Raw genomic sequence first — 12,102 nt, 5'->3', positions numbered from 1 at the left:
TTGCAACTCCCAAGTGGTGGTTCATAGTAGAGTTTGAACAGCAGAGGTATTGAGATCCCAACAGAGAGGATGGAATAGGTCAGCCCAGAGCTTGAGCCCTGGAGACACTCTCTCTACTGCAAATTACTGTTGGGAGCCACTGTGTCCCCTAAGGCTATAGGAAGAGACATTTTCATCAATCTCAACAGTTATTACAAGTTGAACCTGAATGATATCTGGAGAGTGATGTTTTAGGAGACTTAAAAGCTGCTGGAAGGTTCCCAATCTTTATGTTAAGATCTACTGGGCTGCAGTTTGGGAGATCCCTCCTCCTCAGGCTCAATCCAGGACAGCACTTTTGTTACTTCTGCTCATGGACTGGAAAAGGGAAGCTCAATTTTTCAAACCATCCCATTCTTATGTCCATCCAAACGCATCACCCGGATGCTTCTCTGAGCATGCCTGGGCCCAGGTCCTAGTCTAGCTGCTTGAAAAATTTCATTTATGGAACAGGAGTTAAGCCCACGGGGCCAGGGTATCTGATGACAATGTCTGCTGACTTCCAGGTAGGTCTGTGGACATTGGAGAGAGAGCACTATGACAGCATGATCTAGGCAAACAGCAGAAACAGCTATATAACAACCATGCTGTTCCTATACCCTCGTAAAATCATCACGAGGTAAGTAGAATCATCAAGTCCTTTTATCAAATCATTTACTAGGTGAAATGAGTCACCAACCCTCACTCAGAGAGGTTAGATGGACACAAATCACAGTCTGACATAAGTTCTGAAAATTCAATAGGTAAAAGTAGCAGATGGACAGAAATCCTGCTCTGACCACACTTTTCCTGGGACTTTTTTCATGAACACAGAGCTGGGAAAGAGCCGTTGTGATTCAGTTATCCCAGGTTAGGCGATTTTTAACCACATACATGTGTTGCACGTTTGATGTTTCATGGGTATGTGGTGTAGAGTTGTGCAAAACAGAAATGCAGGGTCTTAAGAGAGGAATTAGAAAGGTGTGTCTATTCCCAACTATTTGGGGCTTGGCAGTGTGATCATGAACCATTTGCAGAGTCAGTCTTAAGGAGTGGAATTACTACAGAAATCTGAAAAACATTTGAAGCATATTCTTTTTTGTCCCATCTCTTGTACTCACATGATAAGGGCAAACAATTAATTTCACCTGTCCTTGCAAAAATTTTCCTCAGTATCATAGCTCATGTCAAAGCCAGAACACTCTCCAGGGGTATAAATATTAGTGGTGAGCTGTGTGTGAGACTGACACCTTTCAGGGAACTCAGTCACCTTCTTGCTGCTGCAGCTTCAGATCTTCTCCTCAACAGTACAAGGTTTATTTTGCTTCTTGCCTGGGTTTATACAGAAGTCATCTCTCCCTCCTGACACCACTCTAAAATCTGGCACCATGGACTCCATGCCTTAGCCCCTACACTAAACAAACCGCCCTCCTTTTCTTCCTTGTATTTTCTGTTTCTCTGTTATACCAACTGTTTCTCCTCTAGGGATGCATATTTTCATCGTATTCTTGAACTGCATACTTTTCCATATCATCCTGTAATTTTTGCAGTGGAGTATCCATCAACTTGTTGCCATACTAATTAGTCACTGAGTGTATTAAATAAAGGGTTGAGCATTTCTTTTCAGAAAGGGGTAGTGGGAACTATATTCAGTGTGCAAATCCATGTACATAGCAGGTTACTGAATAAACCCCTTGCATTGGCTAACAACTTTCCACAAGACAAATACACACTTCTTTCCCATGACGATTCCATCCTAGTCCTCAGCTTTGTCTGTATCCCTCTGCCTCGATGGGCTGATGTTACTGTCAGTTGTCTGAATTTCTGTCCCCGAGGCTCTCCACAATAAGAAACTTGGATTAAATCTGTCAGTTAATGGTTAGAGTGAATGAGTTGGGAAAACTCTGCCATGTGTCACACCTGCATTTATAAGCATATTTTTAGTTTTGTAAAGAGCAACTTCTGTAAACAAGCCTGGTTTAGGAAGGAGAATACAGTTTTAAAAAAAGAGGAATGGTTTCTGGAATGGGTTACAAAGCTCATTGAAGAGGCTACAGTGTTCTTGTTAGTCTGTAGGTAGGACATATAGCTATAACACTATGGAGCCAGCAAAGAAGTTAATGGAGTGAGATAGCTCAGAAAATAGAAGAAAATAAGGATGAGATCATGCTTGATACATGGATGCATTTTTCCCATTGGAGCAAAGGGACAAACAATGTAAAGGCAAACACATGAGAATGACATGCATCAAAAACATATTAAGAAATGTTCCTTTATGAAGCAAGATATTCAATGATGAGTCCAGGATTTGGGCCCATTGCTCATGTGAGTATCATGGTGAGCTGTGGGAGTAGCAGAGTTGAGGTTGGATTTCAATAGGTTATAGCAATGCTTGATGAAGAGTGTGATAGTTCTGCTTGGGATCTGGGCTCAAGAGTTCCAACCCCAAGTCTGTGATTTTTCTAGTACTCTCTGGGAGCTCCGGGAGAAGAAAGTGGAAGAATGAATGCTGTCTGAGGGTGACATATTTGAGGGACAGGACATAATTAGCCCAGTGTATAGAAGGCAGATGTAAAGGTGGAACAGCTGGATTGTTATCTGTGGTACAACAAAGCTAGAAACCACCATGAATTATGAGTTGAAGATGAGGTTTATAGGAAGTTGTTAACCTAGGTAAAGAACACTAGATAATTAAGTGATGTTAGCCAAAGATCATCCAAGCTCTTCTGATTCCTTTTATCTGATCATGTCTTACTTGACGTAATACAGGGCCCTTTTTACTTCTCAACAAAGAATCTTATCTCTGTTTCTTAGCTTTGATGAAATACTGTCTTGAGCCACCAGTTCCTGGCCACACTCTGAACTAAATCATCACCAACAGGTAATATCTTTATTTTAAATCCAATGTATTATAAAGCTGGTGTTAAATTTCAAGAACATCCAGAAAATACTATGACAAAGATCCATGTGGGTTTGGTAGCTAGAATATTATTTCATATTTGCTCCTGTTTTTCTGTTTTGTTTTCTGACAATGTATCATTGTGTACCCAAAGTGTGTTTGTGTGTGTGTGTGTGTGTGTGTGTGTGTGTGTGTGTGTGTGTGTTGGATATATCTCTTGTATGGAGGAACTAGTGACACAGGATAATTTCATTATGTGACAGTATCATCTCTTTCAACTTCTATAACATTTCAAACTGTTAGTACTGCATTATGGTGAAAGCTTCCAACTAGAACACATAAGTGGATTGGCTAGAAATCAGTCAGTCACATGACTGCACCTAATGAGAAAGGATATTGGGAAATGTAGTTGAAATTGTTGATCAAGAGGAGGGTAGCAAGGATAGCACCAAGTAGCTAGTAGTCTCTGTTTTAATTAACATCTGAGATCAATAGATAAGGGAAATTGGAAGAGACTGGTGAATAAGTTAAGGAAATATTACAACATTTCCAGTAGAAAAACAGTTTGGTCTGGCCTACTGAAGTTTATGTTATAAGAAAACCAAGACAACAGAAATAGAGTGGAGAGTTTATAAAGTGGTGTTGGTAGCATAATAAGACTAGGAAGAGAAGACTTGAGAGAAAGTACAATGTTGTGTGTAGTTGAAAGGCTACCAAAGGGAAACATATGAAGGAGACAGAAAAAGGTCTCTTTTATGAATGGGACACCTGGGAGAAAAATTCACTGGGCTTTCATTAGTAGGACTTGAATTCAGTGATCCTTATGACTTAGAATCTTCCCATTCCACTGTATACATTTTATATACTATGAGATCACTCTGTGTTTGGTCAAAGAAACAATGACAAATTCTAGGTTAGTTTTTCCTGGAGGACATTTGAATTGGAGTACATGATAGAATATTCCAAAAGGCTGCCTTCCATATGATGGCTAGTGAGACAAGTGTGATTCTGGCTTCTCCCTGAAACTCTAAGGCTCTTAGAAGCAAAGACTCTGTTCCATATGTTGAACAAACAAGAAGTAATCATAATTGTCCTATGTTTGTGATTTTTCTTTGAAGTCATACTATGAATCCAGACTATGCATTGTGAACTTTAACTCTGAAATAATGAAATATAAAATAGTAGTGTTGGTAGGGAAAATGAACATTGCTTAGACTTGATAAAGGTTCTTGGATAAATTACTATCTGTACCATTGATCACCAGAGATTTCTTCAAATAATGTGACTCTGGATTTTATGGATTCACGTGTAGAGAGAGCCAACTGTTATATGGTGTAGTGGGGGAGACTGGTGACATACAGATCATAATTGCACTAATGTTTCTGGATTCGTGTCTGATTCCATGTTGATGGAGTCATGAGAGAAGAAAACGAGTCTTCTACCACAGAGTTCACTCTCCTGGGAGTTACAAGGCAGCGGGAGCAGGAATATTTCTTCTTCATCCTCTTCCTGTTCATTTACCCCATCACGGTGTTTGGGAACACGCTCATCATCCTAGCCATTCACTCTGACATTCGCCTTCATAACCCCATGTACTTTTTCCTCGCCAACCTCTCCCTTGTTGACATCTTCTTCTCCTCTGTAACTATCCCCAAGATGTTGGCCAACCATCTCCTGGGTAGCAAGGCCATCTCCTTTGGGGGATGTATGGCACAAATGTTCTTCATGATAGGCTTGGCAAACACAGACAGTTATATACTAGCTGCAATGGCATATGATCGAGCTGTGGCCATCAGCCGCCCACTTCATTATGCAACAATTATGAGTCCACAACTTTGTATCCTGCTGGTTGCTGGGTCCTGGGTGATTGGAAATGGCAACTCACTGCCCCACACCATACTCACAGCTAGATTGTCCTTCTGTGGCAACAGGGATGTGGCTAACTTCTACTGTGACATTACGCCTTTGCTCCAGCTGTCCTGTTCTGACATTCGCTTCAATGTGAAGATGATGTACTTTGGTGTGGGTGTTTTCTCAGTACCACTGCTATTCATCATCATCTCCTATGTCCGGGTCTTTTCCACAGTCTTGCGGGTTCCATCCACCAAGGGCTTCCTCAAGGCCTTGTCCACCTGTGGCTCACACCTGACAGTGGTGTCTTTGTATTATGGGACAGTCATGGGCATGTATTTCAGGCCTCTGGCTAGTTACAGTCTGAAGCATGCACTGATAACTGTGATGTACACAACAGTGACCCCAATGCTGAACCCTTTCATCTACAGCCTGAGGAACCGTGACATGAAGGCGGCTTTGAAGAAACTCTTCCACTGCCCCTCTTCCTCCTCCTCCTCCTCCACATGAGGCCATGCACAGCAGACACTGTGGTCCCCAGTCAGAAGCACTAGGAAGTCCAGCTTCAATGTCACCCCTTCAAGTAACTGCTTGTCATATTTCTAGCTTGAAATCTCTTTCCTTGGGAGCCTTCTGATGGTCTGTGGAGTTAACTTATGGAATGCACTAATTTCAACACACATTTTTGCTCCCTTGGGCAGAGTGCATCGTATGGCTCTGGGTTCAGTTCTCACCAGCCGATTGACCAGCAGAGTGGAGTTGGGAGTCTAAGTGTTGACTTTATTATGTAGAAAGTTGGACTGATATCTGTTTTATCCATGTCACGGGATGTGCTCATAGTAACTCCCGCTTTAAAGATTATAGATTACTCTTTGCATGAGCATTTTATTTATTATGGTTGGTCACTCTGTTAAGCTTACAAGCATGCGTGGCAAGACTCATGTGACTATATATTGCAGTTTCTTTACAATTTTGGACATAAAAAGTGCATCAGTAATACTTAATAAATGTGAAATAAGTGGATGAAAATACTAGTTTGTGATTATGCTTAGAGTTAACTAGGCCAGACATTATTTACCTATCCAAATAAATCTTTGAAGAACCTCACCAGGTAAGTATTTTTTTTCCTACTTCACATTTAATATATCTCTAAGGCTCTTCAGACTCCAGAAAATGTACTAACATGACATTAATCAGGTATACTATTTTAATAATAACTATTATGTGTTTTAATTACTTTAATGGAAGTTTTGATTAATTATAACATTAAAGAAAAGTAGTATGACTAAAGACTTGGGTATCTTGTAAGATGTGAGAAAGATTTATGTGGCAGCATACACTTTTGTCCCCAGCATTCCTAAGGCTAGACAAGAGCAGTGTAGTCTAAACTGATAATTTGGGTGGAGGTAGCCCAAGATATGTAGCAACATTCTGTCTTAAAAAATCAGATATGCAATCAATACAATACCAGTAAGTCAATAAAACCTTAGAACTTAGAATGTAGGGAAATATAGGGAGACCATACAGACACAACTCTGAGGCTAGCAGCAAGAAGGCTATTTGGGTCGAGGGTGAGTTAAAACACACAGTCAGGGAGAGAGACAGAGATGAACAATGATGGACAGCTGTCCCACATCAGTTGCCTGGCAAGAGATAAGAATTTAGTTAAATATGAAGCAATCTGTAATTAGTTAGGGAATGAATTGACTTTGCTTTCTTCCCTCTGCTCAAGCTCTCCTGCAACTTTGCACTGACCATGTCCAGCCAGAAGCCAGAGAATATGAAAATCTATTGTTGAATCTACATGGATAATTTTCTAGTGACATTTTTGTGTCTTCCTGACTGCTAGAACTTAGGGGTAGTGGAGATAGAAGATTGGACCCAGTCTGTTAATTTCTTTCCTCACTGCCATGACAAAACCCCTGATATAATAAATTATGGAGGGAACACTTTACTTTGGTTCATGGCTTCAGAATGTGTGATGGCAGGAGCGACCCCATCAGTGGCTGCAAGTATGTGGGGTAGCTCACTGGTATGGGAGAAGACGTCGAGAAACAGGCTGGAACAAAGAAGTGGGCCAAACGTTCAGAGAAGCACCCATACATTTGTCATCTGAGCCCCATCTTCTAAATGTCCCATGGCATTCAAAATAGCACTATTTATATTTAAAAGAAAAATTAATATTTGATCCTGGTAAATTTCTTTAAAATTAAAACTACACAGGTCCTTACTCTTTTCTATACTGTTGTACACATAAGTCCATTTGGTATGCTATAGTTACACACACTTTTAAAAACTCTACTAGTGGCTATCTAGTTCACTAGTAGAATGGTCATGCTCAAACCATTTTTTTCCTGACCAAAAAGATGGTTCAGTGGATAGAGGTGTTAGCTACCAAGTTTGATGAGTTTTATCTCTTCCCAGGCCCCATGTGATTTAAGGAAAGAACTGATATTATGCAAATTCCCCAATAAATAAATGTGAGAAACCAATCCAAAGCAAAGGAAAAAAAACCAAACCACCACTATTACTACCACCACCAGCACCACCACCACCACAGCCGCTTCTGCTGCTGCTGCTGCCGCCGCCGCCGCCGCCGCCGCCGCCGCCGCCGCCGCCGCCACCACCACCACCACCACCAAAAACCTTTACTTTTTTACTATAAAAGAAAGCATTTAATTGGATATGGCTTACAATGTCAGAGGATTAGTCCATTATCATGGAATAGGAAGCATGACAGCATTCAGGTATACATAGTTCTGGAAGAGCTGACTTTCCTTTTTTTTTTTTTTAAACTTAATCATTAAAATCAAAGAATTATAGTGGGTAGTATTACATATACAATGATATTCCTTTTTATAGCCCCCATCACATTCCCCTTCCCCCTTCTTCAATGAGACTGTCGCCATTCCCCAATTACCCACCCCTTCCTACTTCCCTGACCAGATATTCCCCAACGCTGGGGTTGGGGGGGGGGGAGTCCAGTCTTGGCAGGACCAAAGGCTTCTCCTCCAAATTGGTGCGCAACAAGGCCATCCTCTGCTACGTATGTAGCTGGAGCCATGGGTCTGTCCATGTGTAGTCTTTGGGTAGTGGTTTAGTCCCTGGGGGGGTCTGTTTTGTTGTTGGTATTGTTGTTCTTATGGGGTTGCAAGTTCCTTCAGCTCCTTCAAACCTTTCTCTAACTCCTCCAGTGGGGACATTATTCTTAGTTCAATGGTTGGCTGCTAGCATCCGCCTCTGTATTTGTTATGCTCTGGATGAGCCTCTCAGGAGACAGCTATCTCAGGCTCCTGTTTGCATGCATTTCTTGGCATCAGCAGTGTTGTGTGGGTTTGGTGGCTGTATGTATATGGGCTGGATCCCCAGGTGGGGCAGGCTCTGAATGGCCATTCCTTCAGTCTCTGCTACAAACTTTGTCTCCATATCTTCTCATGAATATATTTGTTCCCCCTTTTAAGAAGGATGAGTATCTGCACTTTGGTCATCCTTCTTCTTGGGCTTCATGTGGTCTGTGGATTGTATCTTGAGTAATTTGAGCTTTTGGGCTAATATACACTTATCAGTGAGTTCATACCATGTGTGTTTTTTTGTGATTGGGTTACCTCACTCAGGATGATATTTTCTAGTTCCATCCATTTGCCTATGAATTTCATGAAGTCATTGTTTTTAATAGCTGAGTAGTACTCCATTGTGTAGATGTACCACATTTTCTGAATCCATTCCTCTGTTGAAGGCTATCTAGGTTCTTTCCAGCTTCTGGCTATTATAAATGAGGGCTGCTATGAACATAGAGAGCATATGTCTTTGTTATATGTTGGAGCATCATTTGGAAATATGCTCAGGAGAGGTATAGCTGGGTCATCAAGTAGTACTATATCCAATATTCTGAGGAACCTTCAACTGATTTCCAGAAAGGTTGCACCAGTTTGCAATCCCACCAACCATGGAGGAGTGTTCCTCTTTCTCCACATCCTCGCCAGCATCTATTATCACCTGTTTTTGATTCTAGCTATTCTGACTGGTGTGAGGTGGAATCTCAGGCTTGTTTTGATTTGCATTTCCCTGATGCATCCTTTGTAGGATGTTGAACATTTCTTTAAGTATTTCTCAGCCATTTTATATTCCTCAGCTGAGAATTCTTTGTTTGGCTCTGTACTCCATTTTAAATCGGGTTATTTGACTCTTTGTAGTCTGACTTCTTGAGTTCTTTGTATATTTTGGATATTAGCCCTCTATCAGATTTAGGATTGGTAAAGATCTTTTCCCAATCTGTTGGTTGCCATTTTGTCCTAATAACAGTATCCTTTGTCTTATAGAAGATTTGCAGGTCCCATTTGTTGATTCTTGGTATTAGAGCATAAGTCATTGCTGTTCTACTCAGGAAATTTCCCCCAGTGCCCATGTATTCGAGGCTCTTCCCCACTTTTTCTTCTATTAGTTTGAGTTTATCTGTTTTTCTGTGGAGGTCCTTGATACACTTGGACTTAAGCTTTGTACAAGGAGATAAGAATGGGTCCATTTGCATTCTTCTACATCCTGATCTTCAGCTGAATAAGCACCATTTGTTGAAAATGCTATCTTTTTTTCCATTGAATGATTTTAGCTCCTTTGTCAAAGATCAAGTGACCATAGATGTGTGGGTTCATTTCTGTGTCTTCAATTCTGTTCCATTGATCTACCTGCCTGTCTCTGTACCAATACCATACAATTTTTACCACTATTGCTCTGTGATCCAGCTTGAGGTCAGGGATGGTTATTCCCCCAGAAGTTTTTTTTATTGTTGAGTATAGTTTTCACTTTGCTGGGTTTTTGTTATTCCCAATGAGTTTGCAAATTGCTCATTCTAATTCTATGAATTGAGTTGGAATTTTGATGGGGATTGCATCAAATCTGTAGATTGCTTTTGGCAAAATGGCCATTTTGCTATATTAATCCTGCCAATCCATGAGCATGGGAGATCTTTCCATATTCTGAGGTCTTCTTCAATTTCTTTCTTCAGAGACTTGAGGTTGTTGTCATTCAGATCTTTCACTGTCTTGGTTAGAGTCACACTGTGGTATTTTATGTTATTTGTGACTATTGTATAGGTTGTCATTTCCATATTTTCTTTGTTAGCCTGTTTATCCTTTGAGTAGAGGAAGGCTACTGATTTGTTTGAGTTAATTTTATACCCAGCCATTTGTTTGAAGTTGTTTATTAGACTTAGTAGTTCTCTGGTGGAACTTTTGGGGTCACTTAAATATATTATCATATCTTCTGCAAATAGTGATATTTTGACTTTTTCCTTTCCAATTAGTATCCCTTTGACTTCTTTTTGTTTTCTGATTGCTCTGGCTAGGACTTTGAATACTATATTGAATAAGTAGGGAGAGAATGGACAGCCTTGTCTAGACCCTGATTTTAGTGGGATTGTTTCAAGTTTCTCTCTAATCAGTTTGATGTTGGCTATTGGTTTGCTGTACATTCCTTTTATTATATTTAGATATGTATCTTGTGTTCCCAATCTTTCCAATATTTTTAATAAGAATAGGTGTAGCAATTTGTGAAAGGCTTTTTCAGCATTTAATGAGATGATCATGTACTTTTTTGGGGGAGGGGTTGTTTATATAGTGGATTACAGTGATGGATTTATGTATATTGAACCATCCCTGCATGCCTAGGATGAAGCCTACATGATCGTGGTGAATGATTGTTTTGATGTGCTCTTGGATTCGGTTTGCCAGAATTTTATTGAGTATTTTTGCGTCGATATTCATAAGGGAAATTGGTCTGAAGTTCTCTTTCTTTGTTGGGTCTTTGTGTGGTTTAGGTATAAGAGTAATTGTGGCTTCATAGAAGGAATTCAGTAGCGCTCCATCTGTTTCAATTTTGTGGAATAGTTTGGATAGTATTGGTATGAGAGAATTCTGCACTGAACTCGTCTGGACCTGGGCCCTTTTTGGTTGGGAGACCTTTAATGACTGCTTCTATTTCGTTAGGAGTTATGGGGTTGTTTAAATGGTTTATCTGTTCCTGATTTAACTTTGGTACCTGGTATCTGTCTAGGAAATTGTCCATTTCCTGCAGATTTTCAAGTTTTGTTGAATAAAGGCTTTTGTAGTAGGATCTGATGATTTTTTTGAATTTCCTCTGATTCTGTAGTTATGTCTCCCTTTTCATTTCTGATTTTTGTTAATTTGGACAGACTCTCTGTCCTCTCATTAGTCTGGCTAAGGGTTTATCTATCTTGTTGATTTTCTCAAAGAAACCAGCTCCTGCTTTTGTTGATTCTTTGTATAGTCCTTCTTGTTTCTATTTGATGATTTCCTGCCTTCTACTCCTCCTGGGTGTATTTGCTCCTTTTTGTTCTAGAGCTTTTAGGTGTGCTGTCAAGTTGCCAATGTATGTTCTGTCCAGTTTCTTTTTGGAGGAACTCAGGGCTATGAGTTTTCCTCTTTGCACTATTTTCATTGTGTTCCATAAGTTTAGATATGTTGTCCCTTCATTGTTATTAAATTCTAAAAGTCTTTAATTTCTTTCTTCATTTCTTCCTTGACCAAGTTTTCATTGAGTAGAATGTTCTTCAACTTCCATGTATATGTGAGCTTTCTGTCATTTTTGTTGTTATTGAAGACCAGTTTTAGTCTCTGGTGATCTTATTGGATGCATAGGATTATTTCAATCTTCTTGTATCTGTTGAGGCCTGTTTTGTGACTGATTATATGGTTGATTTTCGAAAAGGTACCAGGAGGTGCTGAGAAGAAGGTATATTGTTTTGTTTTAGGATGAAATGTTCTATAAATATCTGTTAATTCCATTTGTTTCATAACTTTTGTTAGTTTCAGTGTATCTTTCTTTAGTTTATGTTTCCATGATCTGTCCATTGGGTATAGGTGCCTTTATTTGGAGCATAAATATTCAGGATTGAGAGTTCATCTTGGTGGGTTTTTCCTTTGATGAATATGAAGTGTCCTTCCTTTCTTTTTGATAAGTTTTGGTTGAAAATTGATTTTATTCGATGTTAGAGTGGCTACTCCAGCTTGTTTCTTTGGACTTTTTTTTAGAACATTGTTTTCCTGCCTTTTATTCTGAGATAATGTCTTTTTTTTATAAGTGAGATGTGTTTCCTGTATGCAGCAAAATTCTGGGTCCTCTTTACATATCCAGTCTGTTAGTTCATATCTTTTTATTGGGGAAGTGAGTCTATTGATGTTAAGAGATATTAAGTAATAGTGATTATTGCTTCCTGTTATTTTTGTTGTTAGAGTTGGAATTATGTTTGTGTGGCTCTCTTCTTTTGGTTTCATTGCAAGGAGATTACTTTCTTGCTTTTTCTAGGGTGTACTTTCCCT

The 12,102-nt window shown here is 39.7% G+C and overlaps 1 protein-coding gene across 1 annotated transcript; it reads left to right on the top strand.

The window, feature by feature from the left end:
* The first annotated feature begins 4,333 nt into the window (after nucleotides 1-4,333).
* On the top strand, nucleotides 4,334-5,278 carry Or1a1b (olfactory receptor family 1 subfamily A member 1B). Its single transcript, NM_001000036.1, has one exon. It carries the CDS (start codon nucleotides 4,334-4,336, stop codon nucleotides 5,276-5,278), a length of 945 nt encoding a protein of 314 aa, NP_001000036.1.
* Nucleotides 5,279-12,102: the final 6,824 nt, after the last annotated feature.

The sequence above is a fragment of the Rattus norvegicus genome, chromosome 10 (assembly GCF_036323735.1).
Source record: "Rattus norvegicus strain BN/NHsdMcwi chromosome 10, GRCr8, whole genome shotgun sequence".
Classification (NCBI taxonomy): Eukaryota; Metazoa; Chordata; class Mammalia; order Rodentia; family Muridae; genus Rattus; species Rattus norvegicus.
The sequence above is the reverse complement of the archived record's forward strand: the minus strand, read 5'-3'. Positions and strand labels throughout refer to the sequence as shown.

What these genes read in the sequence shown, in the direction of transcription:
- Or1a1b (NM_001000036.1), top strand. Translation starts at nt 4,334, where the DNA reads ATGAGAGAAGAAAACGAGTCTTCTACCACAGAGTTCACTCTCCTGGGA.